The following is a 17,393-nucleotide window of genomic DNA, read 5'->3' as shown; positions in this document are numbered from 1 at the left end:
AGCAATACACATAGCCCCGGCACCACAGAGATAACACGGACATAAACAAACAAGATAGCTGCTTCTGCATCCAGTGCTCAAAGAATATCAGACATTTGCAGAGCTTTTTGAGATGTTATCGTAATAAAATAACGACTTGGATCGCATTATTGAGGAGTTTGGTGATAAAACGAGTGATCAGGAGATGATTTATCAGTATGCACGACTATGGAGGCTGTGTGGTCCAGTGGTTAAAGAAAAGGGCTTGTAACCAGGAGGTCCCCGGTTCAAATCCCACCTCAGCCACTGACTCATTGAGTGACCCTGAGCAAGTCACTTAACCTCCTTGTGCTCCGTCTTTCAAGTGAGATGTAAATGTAAGTGACCCTGCAGCTGATGCATAGTTCACACACCCTAGTCTCTGTAAGTCGCCTTGGATAAAGGCGTCTGCTAAAAATAAACAAATAAAATAAAATAATGAAGAGGTATGTGAAAAATACAGCGAACAAGGGGTGGGGCGGGGCTGGAGATGCAGTACTGAGTGTCCTGTTGATATGCAGTGCCTTTTAAACCTGTTTTACTGTGAAAAAAAATACTTTTAAAACAGCACGTCTAAAATAAACTGCACGTGTGAAAATAAATTTGACTTGACGTGCCTGAGACGCACTGAATAAATGGACCACAAAGGGTTAAATTGTAGCTGCACCTCTGATATCACTTGGAATAGAATTCCAGAGACGAGGTGCGCAACAACTAGAAGCTCTTCCTGTGGTGTCCCTCAAGGATCTGTTCTTGGGCCCCTTCTCTTCAATATCTACATGCTTCCCTTGGGTCACCTCATCCACAAACACAGCCTCATGTTTCACTCCTATGCCGACGACACCCAGCTCTACTTAAAACTCGACCCTGGAAGCCCCTCTGCCATGGCCCGGGTCTCGGCTTGCACTCAAGACATCGAGGCCTGGATGTTTGCCAATTTTCTTCAGCTGAACACTAGCAAATCTGAACTCCTTCTAGTAGGATCTAAAACTCAACTTAAGAATCTTAATATAGCTGCCCTGAACCTCAGAAATTGTCTGTCGCTGCCGTCCCCCACAGTACGAAGCCTTGGTGTACTTCTTGACAGCAACCTGTCCGCCCCTACCTTTCCCTCCCTGATGCGGAGATACTCTGTCATGTATTTGTCTCTTCTCGACTCGATTAATGCAACTATCTCTATGGTGGTCTCCCGGCACGCCAGGATCCTTACCAGATGTAAAAAGCGTGATCACATCACTCCCCATCTTGCCCAGCTACACTGGCTAACTGTAAAGTTCAAGATTATTTTCAAAACTCTCCTGCTCACCTACAATGCCCTTCATCAAACAGGTACCTCCAAAACCTGCTGACCCGCTATGTCCCTGCCGGCAATCCGAGGTCCTCTGACTCTGGCCTGCTTGTTATCCCCAAGCAAAAGTGCACCACACCTGGAGAACGCTCATTTAGCTTCATGGCTCCGACTCTCTGGAACTCTCTCCCAGCTTTGGTGTGTGATGCTCCCACCGCCGCTCGCTTTAAATCAACTCTCAAGACCTGCCTGTTCTCGCTTTGCTTTCCATGCTCTTTAAGCCTGAAATCTGCTATTAGCTGCTGTGTTGTTGCTACTATTTCATGTATTATGCATTTTTCACTACTGTATTATGCATTGTTTTTACTGTATCATTTTATTTATTATTCATTTCTTAGCAGACGCCCTTATCCAGGGCGACTTACAATTGTTATTATTATTATTATTATTATTATTATTATTTATTTATTTATTTATTTCTTAGCAGACGCCCTTATCCAGGGCGACTTACAATTGTTACAAGATATCACATTATTTTTACATACCATTACCCATTTATACAGTTGGGTTTTTACTGGAGCAATTTAGGTAAAGTACCTTGCTCAAGGGTACAGCAGCAGTGTCCCCCACCTGGGATTGAACCCACGACCCTCCGGTCAAGAGTCCAGAGCCCTAACCACTACTCCACACTACTTTGTGATGGTGGTCCACTATGAAAGGCACTATATAAAATAAAGATTGATTGATTGATTGATTGATTGTATATAATAGTGATTCTCTTTCCATGGAAGAAATATAGACAGAAAGATACAGGTAGGAAAGGAGAGCCCTGTAGATAATAGTGATTCTCTTTCCATGGAAGGTAGAGAATGTACTCATTGCACGTCAAGCTGGATGCACTCATACCGAGGCTGATTACCATGCATTGTTACAATGTAGCTCACCCACTGGGACCCTGCACAGTTCTCTTCTCCAGCAATCTCGGACAAGCGCTTTGTATTTATTTAAAATACAAGTATGGAGATATCTAAAGGATAGTATGTATGTATGTACGTATGTATGTACGTGTGCATGTATGTATGTATGTTTGTATATATGTATGATTATTAAAAAAAAAAAATACAAAAATAAATACAAAACTTGGAATAGCGTCAGTCCAGACACCCTTCCCTATACAAAATGTGACTTGGAAACTAGAAATAAATAAAAACATGACCCTGTCTGTACTTCCTATAAAAACAGCTGGTCTCCCTTGTATTGCACTTCCCAGGGCTGGATATGCACTGAATCTGCTTGACTTGAAAAGGGTTAGGCAGACAGACAATAGCGCTACATCACATTAGTCAGGTAGGCTGCAAGGCGGCTGTGTGAATGTCAGTGCAGTACCCTTGGGTGGAGACTGATGAGAACAGAAGAAGAAAGGAAGGAGAAAGCGCCTGGCTTTCTGAACTCTAGGTTGACTGTGATTCACTCCTTTATACAGAGAGAGAGAGAGAGAGAGAGAGAGAGAGAGAGGGGGGGGGGGGGGGGAGACAAAACAAGGTAAGAAAAAATAATGGAAATTAAAATAGCAAAGAAAAGCCTTGAAACAATGATCGACAAGAACAAACAGACCCACCCACCAAAAAAAAAAAACAGAAAAGACTAAAACTAGGGAACTAAAAAAGCTTTTTTTGTCCCCCAAACCCTAACGTGGGTCTCTGTAAATCGCATCTGTCAAAATATTTGTTTCTTGAGAAGGTTACATTGTTATATGAAATTAACATTTATCATGCTTACACAAAAACAATACAATTAAATACAATTATCATAACCCTTGTTCCCTGAAATAGGAATGTACCCATTACATAACGGGTTAACTTTGTTTACCTGAAAATCCTGAGACTTACTAAAGCTGTCACGCAGTGACCGGCAACGTCATCACACCAGTCTGCATCCCTAACGTTCCCTTTCAAGTACGAAACGCATCCGTTACATAATGGGTAATTACACCCAAGCCATCGCAAAGTGCATTACTCGCAGAACAACTTAAATCAGAGAGGGTCAGACGGCAAGGCTGCCACAATATAGGTTATTTATTAATTTATTACTTTAGTACACAACAGGAATCAATTCTCTGCAGGTGCTTCCGGTCTCGATATAGAAGCTGGCGTTAGCACTCTGGTCCCAAAGCCAGGGTTTTGAGGATCCAGCACATTCAGTCTGTAACACCTTGTGAAGTATGGGGCGTGACCCATACTGCAGCATTGCAAATGTCAGTGACAGATGCACCCTAGAAAAACTCCCAAGAGGCAGACATACCTTCTGTGGAGCGACCAGTGACCTTCACAGGAGGGGGCAAGTTGGCTTGCTTATTGTAAGCAATCTTCACTGTCTCTGCAATCCAACCGGACAGCTTCTGCTTAGATAGGGCTTTACCGTGGGCCTTCGCTCCATAGCAGATGAACAGCTGTTCAGATTGCCTCCAACTTCTTGTTCTGTCAACATTATACGCTAATGCTCTAACAGGGCAAAGCGCATGGAGCTTACGCTCCCTATCCGACTGGAAAGGAGGGGGATGGAAACTCCAGCTCCACTGATTGGTTGACGTGGAAGGTAGAAACACATTTGAGCAAGAAAGCCAGGTTTGTGCGGAGCGTGACCTTGGTCCTAGACTCCACGAAAAACAGACAAGCTTTCGCCACAGAAAAGGCTTGCATCTCACGCACATGCTTGGCGGAGGTGATAGCAAGCAAAGTGCTGTCTTAAAAGACAGATGCTTCAGCTCAGCTGAATGCGGGGGCTCAATGGACTGCTCCATGAGTGCATTAAGCACTATGTTCAGCCGCCACTGAGGGACATTGTCCTTAAGGGGAGGGCCCAGCCTTCGTGCCCCTTTCAAAAACTGCCCCGCCAGGAAGTGAGCTCCTGGGGAGACAGAGTCAATTTTAACATGGCAAGCGGAAATCACTGCCAAGTACACCTTCAAATGTCAAGGGTGATTTGCTCTCATCAAAGAGGTCTTGCAAGGACTGCAGAATGACCGGCATGGGACATGTAGTGGGGTTCAAGTGCCACGCCAGACACCAGGTCTCGAACACAGCCCACTTATACCCCGTACTGGGCTCTCATAGAAGCGGCCTTGGCATTCTGAAGAGTTGAAATAACTCTCAGACAGCCCTAGCTGGCTGAAATGCAGCTGTTCAGGGGCCAGACCCAGAGCTGTAGGCTCGATGGGTCGGGGTGCCACAGGGTCCCTCGCGCCTGACTGAGCAGGTCACGGCGGAGAGGCAGTTGTCAGGGGTGGTAGCACAGTAGTTGCAACAGCTCCGAAAACCAAGTCCTCCTGGGCCAGAACGAGGCTACTAAGATCACCCTGGCCCGGTCCTGCCTGATCTTCTCCAGGCACATCGGTAGCACTGCTATCAGTGGGAAGGCATACAGTAGAACCCTCAGCCACATGTGGGCCATGGCGTCTACACCTAGCGGAGCCTCGCTCTCCTGAATGGAGAACCAGAGGGGACAATGGGCTGATTCCATGGAGGCAAAGAGATCTAGCTGTGCTCTCCCGAATCTGTCCCAAATCACGTTCACCGTGTTGGGGTGAAGTCTCCATTCCGATCCGCAAGGAACCTTCCTTGATAGGAGGTCCACGGCCCCATTCATAACTCCCGACAGATGAACTGCTCCGAGAGATAGAATGTTGTCGTGTGCCCAAAACAGTAGATTGCTGGCTACTCTAAGGAGACAGGGTGACCGCAGACCACCTTGGTGATTTACATAAGCCACCACTGTCGTGTTGTCCATCTGGATCAACACATGCCTGCCTTGAACCTCCCAAGGAAGATACACTGCCTGCAGTTCGAGGACTTTGATGTGGTAGCCCACCCAGGTGGGGGTGCCACGTGCCCTGCACTCCTTGCCTGTTCCACACCGCACCCCAGCCTGTGCCAGAGGCATCGGTGGCGATGACCTCCCTCCTGGTGACAGTACGCAGAGCCCTTCCCAGGCACAGATGGGTCAGTTGTTTCCACCAGGATAGGGTCGCCATGCAGTGACGTGTCACTGTGAAAAAGTGATTGTGGCTCAGGCCAGGGCACCTGTAGCGCTGTGGTGGCATGCTTTAACAGGGCTGTGAGCTCCCCAGCAAAGGGGAGGGGAACTGAAAAAGTTTCCGACTCAAGTGTCCTCAGTCTGAGGCCCGAGTTCCACTTCCTGCTCCACGTCCTCATTAGGCTCCTCTGAGGCTGCAAGAGACACAGAGTCGTCCTGCTGCCAGACAGTTATGTCCTCAACCTGCTGTTCCAACAGTGGAACCGGAGCAGCTGATTAGCTGATCAGTCTAAAAATTGTAATTTGAGCTTGTTTGCCTGAAACAACCCCAAGAACCACGTTTGGTGTAAATTGGAGCTGTAGGGTGTAACCTGTTGGGTGATTTGTCACGGAATGACCCTGTAGCGTGATGAGGAGAAAGCGTCTCCGACGGTTTTGCCTCCCTAACCCACAGGAACGCCAAAGCCAATGAGACGCTTCCTTTGGAATCCCCAGCGAATACCTACCTAACATCTACGACCACCAAACACCCACCCAAAAAGTATTCTGGATGAACAGCATTCCAGACCAGCTCTTAGAATGCAGCCCAAATTCAATGCAATCCATTTTAGCACTGGTAAAAGACTTGTTACTCCTGGTGCTGCCTGCAAATGTCTGGGAACTGCTGGCTGTACCAATAACAAACCTTAGACAGGGAACTGCTTATTCTATACAATACACTCTCATTATAAAAGGCCCCCAACACTAGACATATAAACTTTAATTATAAGGTGTGCTGTAGCACTCTGTCATACACAGCAGCAACTTTATTCTTGTAGAGAATAAATGGTAAACCCTTGAAAAATAAAAGCTTAATATTGCTACACAACAAAGATAAATAATAAAAAAGGTGTTTTTTACAATTACATTAGGTCAGAAGATTTAACAGCTGGGCACCGGGGTAATGGTGGCTCCTGTAGAAATGTAGTGTATTTCCTGTACACAGAGTTATGGCACAAGCCTAATTGTAGATATGAACATCTGGTTCACTACTGGACAAAAGGGACACACTTGCAACACTTGTTTCAATTAGGTCTGCAGTTACTCCCGTATATCGAAGATCGCACATCAATATTGTAATAAAACTATGAATGTTAAAGCTCTTTGTAAAACTGTCATCCTTTGATATACTATTGTGACAGGACAGTGTCACGGCCCAGGCTGTTACCAGCAGGAAGAGAGACTCTGAGACAAGAAGCACTGTATACAGACTCGGAGACAAGAAGCGCTGTATAGAGACTCAGAGACAGAAGCTGCAGTGAAGCGCTGTATAGAGACTCGGAGACAAGAAGCGCTGTATAGAGACTCGGAGACAAGAAGCGCTGTATAGAGACTCATAGACAAGCAGCGCTGTATAGAAGCTGCAGTGAAGCACTGTATAGACTCAGAGAAAGAAGCTGCAGTGGAGCGCTGTATAGAGACTCAGAGACAGAAGCTGCAGTGAAGCACTGTATAGAGACTCAGACAAGCAGCGCTGTATAGAGACTCGGAGACAAGAAGTGCTGTATAGAGACTCAGAGACAAGCAGCGCTGTATAGAGACTCGGAGACAAGAAGCGCTGTATAGAGACACGGAGACAAGAAGCGCTGTATAGAGACTCGGAGACAGAAGCTGCAGTGAAGTGCTGTATAGAGACTTGGAGACAAGAAGCACTGTATGGAGACAAGAAGCACTGTATAGAGACAGAGACAAGCAGCGCTGTATAGAGACTCTGAGACAAGAAGCACTGTATAGAGACTCAGACAAGCAGCGCTGTATAGAGACTCGGAGACAAGAAGCGCTGTATAGAGACTCAGAGACAGAAGCTGCAGTGAAGCGCTGTATAGAGACTCAGAGACAAGAAGTGCTGTATAGAGACTCGGAGACAAGAAGCGCTGTATAGAGACTCAGAGACAGAAGCTGCAGTGAAGCGCTGGTGCACACATTTAATTCACAAAACAACAAACAAAACAATGGAACAAATAAACAGGCACACGGGCCACAATAAAGATTCAAACAAAACAATATCAGGTAGGCTGGGCATTCGCCTTCACTACAGACACACACACACACACACACGTCACAGATCACTAAACTCCCTCCACCAGACAAAGGATTTCTCCTACCTTTTATACATGTTAGCACCAATTCCCTAATTGTGGAATGGAACACCTGTGATTGTTGACAGGGATAGATTTAACCTCATCCCTGCCAACCTGACATTCCCACACACACTACTTACAGCAGCAGGACTTCTGCCCTGCCACAACTAAATATACATATTGAAAAATATATTCTTCAAGTAAATAAAAAGAAAATTAGCACAAAAGCAAGGGATGACAGTCCTGTTTCACCATACTGTTTTTTTTTTGAGCCTCACACATACTAAATACCATGATGTAGAATCCAATAAGCATTTGCTGTGGTATTTATAGTAACACCAACTGGAACACACGTGTTAGAAAATGAAATCCCTCAAGAGAAACACTCTGACACCAAACATGCTTCTGTATTTTAATGTCAACGAACGTTCTGAAATCGAAATCGTCTGCCAAGTATCTTAATGACCTGTCTCTCAAACCTATTGAATGCAATTAAGATTCGGACAACAACATCACTCAAAACTGTTCATATGTTCCTTTTTCTTTTTTAAACTTTCGTTGTCAAACTTTGCAGATACACAACTTCTTAGAATTTCTAACTTATTTTCCAAAGGTCATTCAAAAATTACAAAACCATTTCATATACTAAAAAAAAAATGTGTTAAACTTAAACATCCCACAAATAAAGCATATATTTAAAAGAAAAAATATACAATAGATATTTTGTATATAATAGATATTTTCCCCTCTTTTCAATATCATACATTGTGTGCCCACTCTTACCTACCATATAATAATAATAATAATAATAATAATAATAATAATAATAATAATAATAATAATAAATTATTATTCATATTGTTTATTTAGCAGACGCCTTTATCCAAGGCGACTTACAGAGACAAGGGTGTGTGAACTATGCATCAGCTGCAGAGTCACTTACAACTACAGGTGGTTACAAGCCCCTTTCTTTAACCACTGGACCACACAGCCTACCTTAATAATATCTTTATTTTTATATAGCGCCTTTCATAGTGGACCACGATCACAAAGCGTGTTACAGAGGTAGGCTGTGAACTGTGCATGATATGCAGAGTCACTTACAGTGACAGCAAGTCCCTTACCTGAGACAGAGACAGTATGCGTCCGAACCCCCTGCTTCTCGTTGTTGCCGAGCCTGTAAAACAAAGGTTTGAATCAATGAATGCTGTACATTCTCCACTGTGGAAGTGCAACTATGAATTCATTCTTTCTATCTAGACTCCAGGGTATTCTCCAGAAATCAGCTGGACCGTTCCATTGAGGGGAGTGTGTGGTTTGTGGAGGATTGTGTTTAAAACTGATGAATGGGAGCAACCATCGGACTAGTTAAAGGGGGTGGGTGGAAAGGAGTCAATTCACATTACAGCACACAGAGAAATTCCACGCTATTTAGCCAAGGAATCTGAAATCTTATCTGTAGTCTGAAAGTCTTTCCAGATGTTACAAACAAAAAAAAAAAAAAGCAGCTTTGGCTTTAAACCATTTTACCTTATTTGACCAAAGCGTGTGCTCCAGTGTGCTGGGCTGAATAGGTGTAATTGTTGCAGACTAGAGGGAGGAGTGCAGTAAGAAATGCAACACAAAATTCAGAGGGGGGGGGGGGGGGGGGGGGCGGGGGTTATGTCTGGGTCCATCATAACTTAACTGCAAAGATATACAGTTACTGCATCATCCTTACCTAAATGACTATAATAAACCACGACTCCTGTGAGTTGTTAACTTAAAAAAGACACATTTAAGGAATATTCACAGACTCATTTCTAGTATACATAGTCAATACTAGGCAGGCATTAAGATTCTGCAAAACATTGCGACCAATCAGAATTCTGAAAACATATACGAATGTCAACATGCTAAAAACTTAAAAGAAATAAAAAACCATCATGGCAAGCTTACTTTGGGATCGATGGCAAAGCTCTCTCTCCCTCTGCAAGACAGAAAAAAAAACACAAATGCAGAAATGAAACAGCAGCAAATCCAGTTTAGAAACTGTACCTGTCATCCTTGTATGTTAACACTGACCATTTTTTAAAAGCATGGTTACTCAAAATACCATGTAGCATTAAAGAAAGAAAATTAGAATTAAAACAAAATACAAACTCCAGTATCCACAGCATTCCAACCATTCCAGCTTTTAGTGTGAGCTTAACTGACACACCACAGGTAACTTAGAACTAGGACTCACAGGAAAACCTGGAATAGCTCAAACTGCTACACAACCATGATTCCCTGCACAATGAGACTGACAATTCAAATAGTTTATGCTAAAAACTTCTCCCCTTGAATATGTTCCAGGAGGTCATGGCTTGGCTCTCCAATAGCACAGGGTCAGTGAGTGAAGGTGGAAACAGCTTGTTCTTGTGTTCATGTCTAAACAAGGCGTCACAGCGGATTAATTCAACTGAAACATGAATCTGAGCACTTGTACAAACAGCATGGTTCTACTGGCAGAAACGGAGAAAGCTGTAATTACTTGTAGCTGGGTTTCTTCTGGGTCGAGATGAACTCCACACCCCTACATTCTCATGTGTGGAGTTCATCAGAACCAGTAAGAAACAATGTAACACTGTTTTACAACCCTGTACAAAATGCGATGCAGACCACACACAGTTTTCCTTATGAATGCAGTGCTTTTACCAAGTCTGTTTAGGTGCTCATACAAATCAAAACACAGTACAAATATGCTACAGTACATATTGGTTAGAAAAAAGAGAAGAAATACAAAAGATACAAATCAGCAGCATCCCAGCTATTAATCCTTCAAGTTAAATGATCCTAATGTGGCTCTGAGACCATGTGTACAATGTAACCTACTTGGCACAGGATTATATGCTTGGGTCTCTCATCGGATGGCAAGCCAGTATCAATCCTGCACCCTAATCTGATTAGCGCACCAGAAGGCAATGCATTACACCACAAACAGTAGTATTACAGACTAATGCCTAATGCTAAGCAAGTCTATTACATTAGAACATGCTGGGCTGCACTGCAAGCTTCATAGTAATTCCTGAAGATGCAATTTGCAGCTTTTAAAATAACGTTTGGAAAAAAAAGAACATTTAGAATTGTAGAAAAAACTCCTGTCCTGTCTGCATGTTTAATATTCGGTCTGAAACTGCGTACAGCCTTGTCAATAAATATTACATTGAACACGGCGTGTAAAATTTCGGAGGCAATACAGTTGATTATGTAAACTGCACAAACATTATTGATCTATGTATTATTCTGTATTCTTAAGTTTTTGGTTTTTTTTAATTAGTAAGGCCTTTCTAAATAACAATCTAAACAACTCATTTTCAATCTATGCTAACGGTTGCTGTGTTTGCCACTGATGCTGCTGTTCCTTTCTCTCTCTCCCCCAATCTTGTTCTCCCACATTCTACAAAACCACTGACAAGAAACAAGCTGCTTCTTAACTTGAATACAGACAGTGAGGAGCAATGCGCTTGTGTCTTCATACCTTTCTGTGGTCGGAGAATGAAGGACTGGGAGGCTCCATTCACCAGCCGGCAGTAGCCATCTATCAGGTCAGCCATGTTTTCTGCGATGTTCAACGACGGCGTTGTCACTGTTAGAGGCTGCAAAACACCAAGTCAACAAAGAGGCATTATCTATCTCCACTGCAACTGCTCAGTATCACACAGCTGCCCATTACATCAGAGCATTGCACGCAAACACAGACTTCTCATCTAGGCAGGGTCAGGGGCACTGAGGTAAAATGAAGCCATTCAACTGGAGAGGAACTCCGTACAAAACTTCACCTTGTCAACTGTTGTGTGTATTAGTTAGTTAACTTCAGATACAAATGCTGGTGAACCCTTTCCCAGAGTGCTGGACTGATTCATGGCACTGCCAGTGCAACCTGCTTACATCTACTGTACATGAACAACAATGAAAGACTTCAGCTATCCACCCTGAAGAACCAGCAGAGGTCATAGTCAGCTAATGCATTCAAACTATGCATAAATTCGGCAATTTTCATAACCATTTTCTATTGTATTGATCCTTAGATATTTCTACACAGAACAAATGTAAAAAAGAGGAATGAGTCAACATGCTTGTAAAATAATTGTTCAACACAACTGTGCTAGTCCCTAATAATAATAATAATCATACATACATACATACATATATACATACACATACATACACACATACATATATACATACATACATACATACATACATACATACATAGATAGAATTGCCTCTAGGGGAGTGCTTTTAAATCAAAGAGAAAAAAGTAAATACCCCATATTAATGTCTAGCAAGTTCCTAGGCAGTGGTGTGACTCATAGGGCAATGCTCACACAGTAACACTATTCAAGTTCCTAGGCAGTGGTGTGATTCATAGGGCAATGCTCACACAGTAACACTATTCAAGTTCCTAGGCAGTGGTGTGATTCATAGGGCAATGCTCACACAGTAACACTATTCAAGTTCCTAGGCAGTGGTGTGATTCATAGGGCAATGCTCACACAGTAACACTATTCAAGTTCCTAGGCAGTGGTGTGATTCATAGGGCAATGCTCACACAGTAACACTATTCAAGTTCCTAGGCAGTGGTGTGATTCATAGGACAATGCTCACACAGTAACACTATTCAAGTTCCTAGACAGTGGTGTGATTCATAGGGCAATGCTCACACAGTAACACTATTCAAGTTCCTAGGCAGTGGTGTGATTCATAGGGCAATGCTCACACAGTAACACTATTCAAGTTCCTAGGCAGTGGTGTGATTCATAGGGCAATGCTCACACAGTAACACTATTCAAGTTCCTAGGCAGTGGTGTGATTCATAGGGCAATGCTCACACAGTAACACTATTCAAGTTCCTAGGCAGTGGTGTGATTCATAGGGCAATGCTCACACAGTAACACTATTCAAGTTCCTAGGCAGTGATGTGATTCATAGGGCAATGCTCACACAGTAACACTATTCAAGTTCCTAGGCAGTGGTGTGATTCATAGGGCAATGCTCACATAGTAACACTATTCAAGTTCCTAGGCAGTGGTGTGATTCATAGGGCAATGCTCACACAGTAACACTATTCAAGTTCCTAGGCAGTGGTGTGATTCATAGGGCAATGCTCACACAGTAACACTATTCAATATTTTGCAATCGGGATTTACTGGACATGAAAGCCTTTCGCAATGCAGTGACAATATTTTCATAGCTGTTCCGCAGTTCACAGATTCACAGTGCATCTCTTTCTGATTGTATCTTAACCTGGTGTACATAAACAGCATGTAATGACTGAAGCATATTGTGTACATATACAGGAAGGGAGACAGTGTGCCACATTCATCACACTGTCACTTACTGACACTGTGCCACATTCATCTCACTGTCACTTACTGACAGTGTCACATTCATCACACTGTCACTTACTGACAGTGTCACATTCATCACACTGTCACTTACTGACAGTGTCACATTCATCTCACTGTCGCTTACTGACAGTGTCACATTCATCTCACTGTCGCTTACTGACAGTGTCACATTCATCTCACTGTCACTTACTGACAGTGTCACATTCATCTCACTGTCACTTACTGACAGTGTCACATTCATCTCACTGTCGCTTACTGACAGTGTCACATTCATCTCACTGTCGCTTACTGACAGTGTCACATTCATCTCACTGTCGCTTACTGACAGTGTCACATTCATCTCACTGTCGCTTACTGACAGTGTCACATTCATCTCACTGTCGCTTACTGACAGTGTCACATTCATCTGACAGTCACTTACTGACAGTGTCACATTCATCTGACAGTCACTTACTGACAGTGTCACATTCATCTGACAGTCACTTACTGACAGTGTCACATTCATCTCACTTTCACTTACTTCAGGGGCTCCTGCTACCTTGAGCTGCAGCATTCCTTTCCGATCCTTGTCATCGCAGTTTGAATACTGGATAGTCTGCACTTGGTTAAAGTTAGCCAGGTGGGTCGGCTAAATAAAAGACAAAGAAAAGAGAGAGTGGGAAAACAGAATTGAATCACAATGACTGCAGGTTCAAGCACAAGAACATAAGAACAATGACGAAGAAGGGGGAGCTACTCAACCCGTGGCTTGGTAACCCATTCCACACACTCCCCACTCTGTGTAAATACAAGGTACGCTTCCTTGTTTCTAATTCCCCAGTTTCAAACCGTTACTTCTTGTCATGGTTTCTGTTCTGCTCTTGAAACAGTGACTGGGGTCATCATTCTTGACTCATTTAAGATTTTAAAAACTTAAATAAAGTCTCCTATAACCCTTCTTAATAAGACTTAACTATCTTTCTAGTGCAGTATACAGCCTCATCAAAATCTCTCTTTTTTAGTATATACTCAAACCATGCTTGAGCTTTTTGGTGAAACGTGTGTTTTAAGTCCAAATTTTCCAAATTCAATTTTCATGATATACCATCTGCAATGGAATATATTTATATTTTATTTTTTGAGTTATTGTTGCTGCTTCCATCTCCCAATTACCCTCTCCTGCTAATAAAACAAGACAGTTGGAAGAACATTGGAAATGTACCAAAGAACAACAGAAATCTGGATGAGACATAAGACAACACACTAAAATAAAACAAATCAGCCAGTCACTGCAGGTGCAGCAGGCTGGGGCTGTCCCCCCTTCCTGAGAAGTCAGTTATGTCATTTGTTTAACAGGGTCACCATTTATTTCAAACTTTCACAGGAGATGCACTAAGATAACACAGAAGAAACAATTGTTTAATTTATAGAAACAAAGAAAGAATTACGATGTGTAAAGAAATCACATACCGTGGAGCCCTTGTCTGTGAGGTAGCTGATTCCTTCTTCTGGTCCAATCGCCAGCTCCACTGAGATAATCCAGTTCGACTGTGAGATAAAGAGCACAGACAATCAGAAACCACAACACCAGAAGAACTGCAATAAGATACATTCTCAGTGAGGAGATAAGCCTCAGTCCTGCCTTTTCACTTAACAACTCAATTTCTTTAGGCTCCCATTGCTCAGCAGGTGTCACTGTTGAGCAAGGATCTGCAAAAACAGACAACACACACACCCACACCCCTTTACTAATCACAGATACAAAATTCAAAAACTCAGTTTTCAGTTCTTTCTATCTTAACCTAAAAGTACGTACCCCAAGAGCACATTTAAAACACTCCTTGTCAAATCTGTACACCGGTGACAGAATCTCAAAGAATTTGAGAATGCTCTGCTCATCATTGAGGTTGGCAAACTGCCTGAAGGTCTGCTGGATTAATTTCCGTAGCGTTTTAGCCTAAAAAAAAAATGAAAGAAAAATGCAAAACACCCAGTGTGAATATACATACAGCAGACTATAACATAACACAAAACACAGTGTGAATATATATACAGTAAACTACAAACACAAAACACAGTGTGAATATGCATACAGCAAACTAACATAGGAACACTTGTTTCCCTTGAATCTCTCTCACAAACATGTGTGCACAGATATGAAAAGTCTAACAGGCTGCATTGTCAGGGTGTGCACTGTAGTTTGGTCTTGTGTGATTTAAGCTGTAAATCTTAGTTTAATCAATTTAAGGTTTAACCCTTTAGTCTAAACTACAAGCATCATACACATTTCCAATGAAAAAGACAGCACTATTTAAAGTATAGTCATTTTACTTTTGTATTTACTAGAATTGCAGTGGTTTTTAATGCATCCCGATATTACAGTACAAACGTGAATGTGAATGCTAGAGCACCATAAGACATTTTCAGTTAAACATTTAATAAAATGCTATTCTTTTAATGTACCGGTTAAGCCTCAAACCTTTACAGAGACCTCTGAGCCTTCATGAACATTCTCTAAATCTGACCTCCTTTTCTTTCCCTCCTCCTCCCCCTCCTCTGATCTCTCTATCTCTGTTCCTCTGGAATCTACCACACTCTCTCCCTCTTCCTCCGCTAAGAACCTTGGAGTCACCCTGGACCCCTGCCTCTCTTATTCCCAGCACATCTCCACTCTGGCACGCACTTGCCGATTCTTCCTGAGCAACATCCGAAGAATCCGACCCTTCCTCACCAACTATGCTACCCAGCTCCTGGTCTAGGCCCTGGACCTCTCCCGCCTAGACTACTGCAACTCCCTCCTGGCTGGCCTCCCTGCGTCTGCCACCCGTCCGCTCCAGCTCATCCAGAACTCTGCTGCCCGCCTGGTGTTCTCTCTGCCTCGCTTCGCCCACGCTACTCCACTACTCCGCTCGCTCCACTGGCTCCCGATCACCGCTCGCATCCAGTTCAAGACTCTTGTACTAGCCTACAGATGCCTTGACCAGACTGCACCCAGCTACCTCCAGACCCTCATCTCTCCCTACACCCCCACTCGACCTCTCCGCTCCGCCTGCACTAGAAGACTAGCTCTACCTCCGCTACGCTCCCCTGCCTCCAGAGCCCGCTCCTTCTCCACCCTTGCTCCACAGTGGTGGAATGACCTTCCTACAGATGTCAGGACTGCCCAGTCCCTGACCACATTCCGGCGCCTCCTTAAGACTCACCTCTTCAAAGAGCACCTGTAGAACTCCTCTGTTTGTATCCTGGGACACTATCACCCTTCATGTAAATGTGCTTTATTTTGCTCTTATCTGCCCCCTATTTTACTGCATTTAATCCTGTACTTCAGAATACTGTAATCTGCCAAGTGTTTAACCTGTAGTACTTTGTATTTAATCACATCCTGATGTAACTATCACTATTATCTGCTGTATTATTGAATTGTGGTTTGTCACACTTGTACCTTGCTTGAACAAAAGTTATTGTATTCTTGCTCTTATTGTATTACTTGTATTGTAACACTTGAAATGTATTTGCTTACGATTGTAAGTCGCCCTGGATAAGGGCGTCTGCTAAGAAATAAATAATAATAATAATAATAATAATTCCTTTAATGATATGGTAAGGATTCTCCTATGTTGCTATACATGTAATGCAATGACCATCCAAATTGCTTTATTGTTAAATCAATGCTAGATGACGTCCTGTTCAGTAGTGCACACCCTTACTATACTCAAGGGCTAAGGTCCTAGGACGAAACGGTACAAGCTGCAAACTAGATATATGTAAAATTCTATACTGTACGTCCACCACCACTATACCCCCCACCATTCATTTAACATCATCCTCTAACTACACAGCCATTACTCCCCTCATCCCCATTCATTTAACATCACCCTCTAACTACACAGCCATTACTCCCCCATTCATTTAAAATCATCCTCTAACTTCACAGCAATTACTCCCCTCCCCCATTCATTTAACATCATCCTCTTACACAGCTATTACTCCCCTCATCCCCATTCATTTAACACCACCCTCTAACTACACAGCAATTACTCCCCCCCAATTCATTTAACATCATCGTCTTACACAGCAATTACTCCCCTCCATTCATTTAACATCATCGTCTTACACAGCAATTACTCCCCTCCATTCATTTAACATCATCCTCTTACACAGCCATTACCCCCCTCCCCCCATTCATTTAACATCATCCTCTTACACAGCCATTACTCCCCCCATTCATCCCATTCATTTAACATCATCCGCTAACTACACAGCCATTACCCCCCCCATTCATTTAACATCATCCTCTTACACAGCCATTACTCCCCCCCCATTCATCCCATTCATTTAACATCATCCCCTAACTACACAGCCATTACCCCCCCCCATTTACTTAACATAATCTCCCCTAACTACACAGCAATTACTCCCCTCCCCCCCTCCATTTATTTAACATCATCCTCTAACTACACAGCCATTACTCCCCTCATCCCCAACTCAACAAGTGTTGTATTATATAGGGGATCTTAACATAGCACGCCATTATACTATTGGAACTTCCTTCAGCTGCAGTCCCTGTTAAAGCTACTGTGT

The 17,393-nt window shown here is 43.1% G+C and overlaps 1 protein-coding gene across 10 annotated transcripts in view; it reads right to left on the bottom strand.

The window, feature by feature from the left end:
- The window catches only part of LOC117400717 (focal adhesion kinase 1-like), a 164,041-nt gene that overhangs the window by 56,011 nt on the left and 90,637 nt on the right, over positions 1–17,393 (bottom strand). For 6 of the 10 annotated variants that reach the window (XM_059021267.1, XM_059021264.1, XM_059021265.1 and 3 more), the window contains 7 exons: positions 14,629–14,769; positions 14,283–14,360; positions 13,354–13,461; positions 10,961–11,078; positions 9,397–9,427; positions 8,583–8,635; positions 2,693–2,779 (listed from right to left, as the gene is read on the bottom strand). In XM_059021267.1, the coding sequence (XP_058877250.1) occupies positions 2,693–2,779; positions 8,583–8,635; positions 9,397–9,427; positions 10,961–11,078; positions 13,354–13,461; positions 14,283–14,360; positions 14,629–14,769 (616 nt within the window). The remainder of the gene's footprint in view (positions 1–2,692; positions 2,780–8,582; positions 8,636–9,396; positions 9,428–10,960; positions 11,079–13,353; positions 13,462–14,282; positions 14,361–14,628; positions 14,770–17,393) is intronic. The other 4 variants (XM_059021268.1, XM_059021269.1, XM_059021270.1 and 1 more) reach the window with 1 other exon arrangement.

Source organism: Acipenser ruthenus, chromosome 4 (assembly GCF_902713425.1).
Source record: "Acipenser ruthenus chromosome 4, fAciRut3.2 maternal haplotype, whole genome shotgun sequence".
Classification (NCBI taxonomy): Eukaryota; Metazoa; Chordata; class Actinopteri; order Acipenseriformes; family Acipenseridae; genus Acipenser; species Acipenser ruthenus.
The sequence above is the reverse complement of the archived record's forward strand: the minus strand, read 5'-3'. Positions and strand labels throughout refer to the sequence as shown.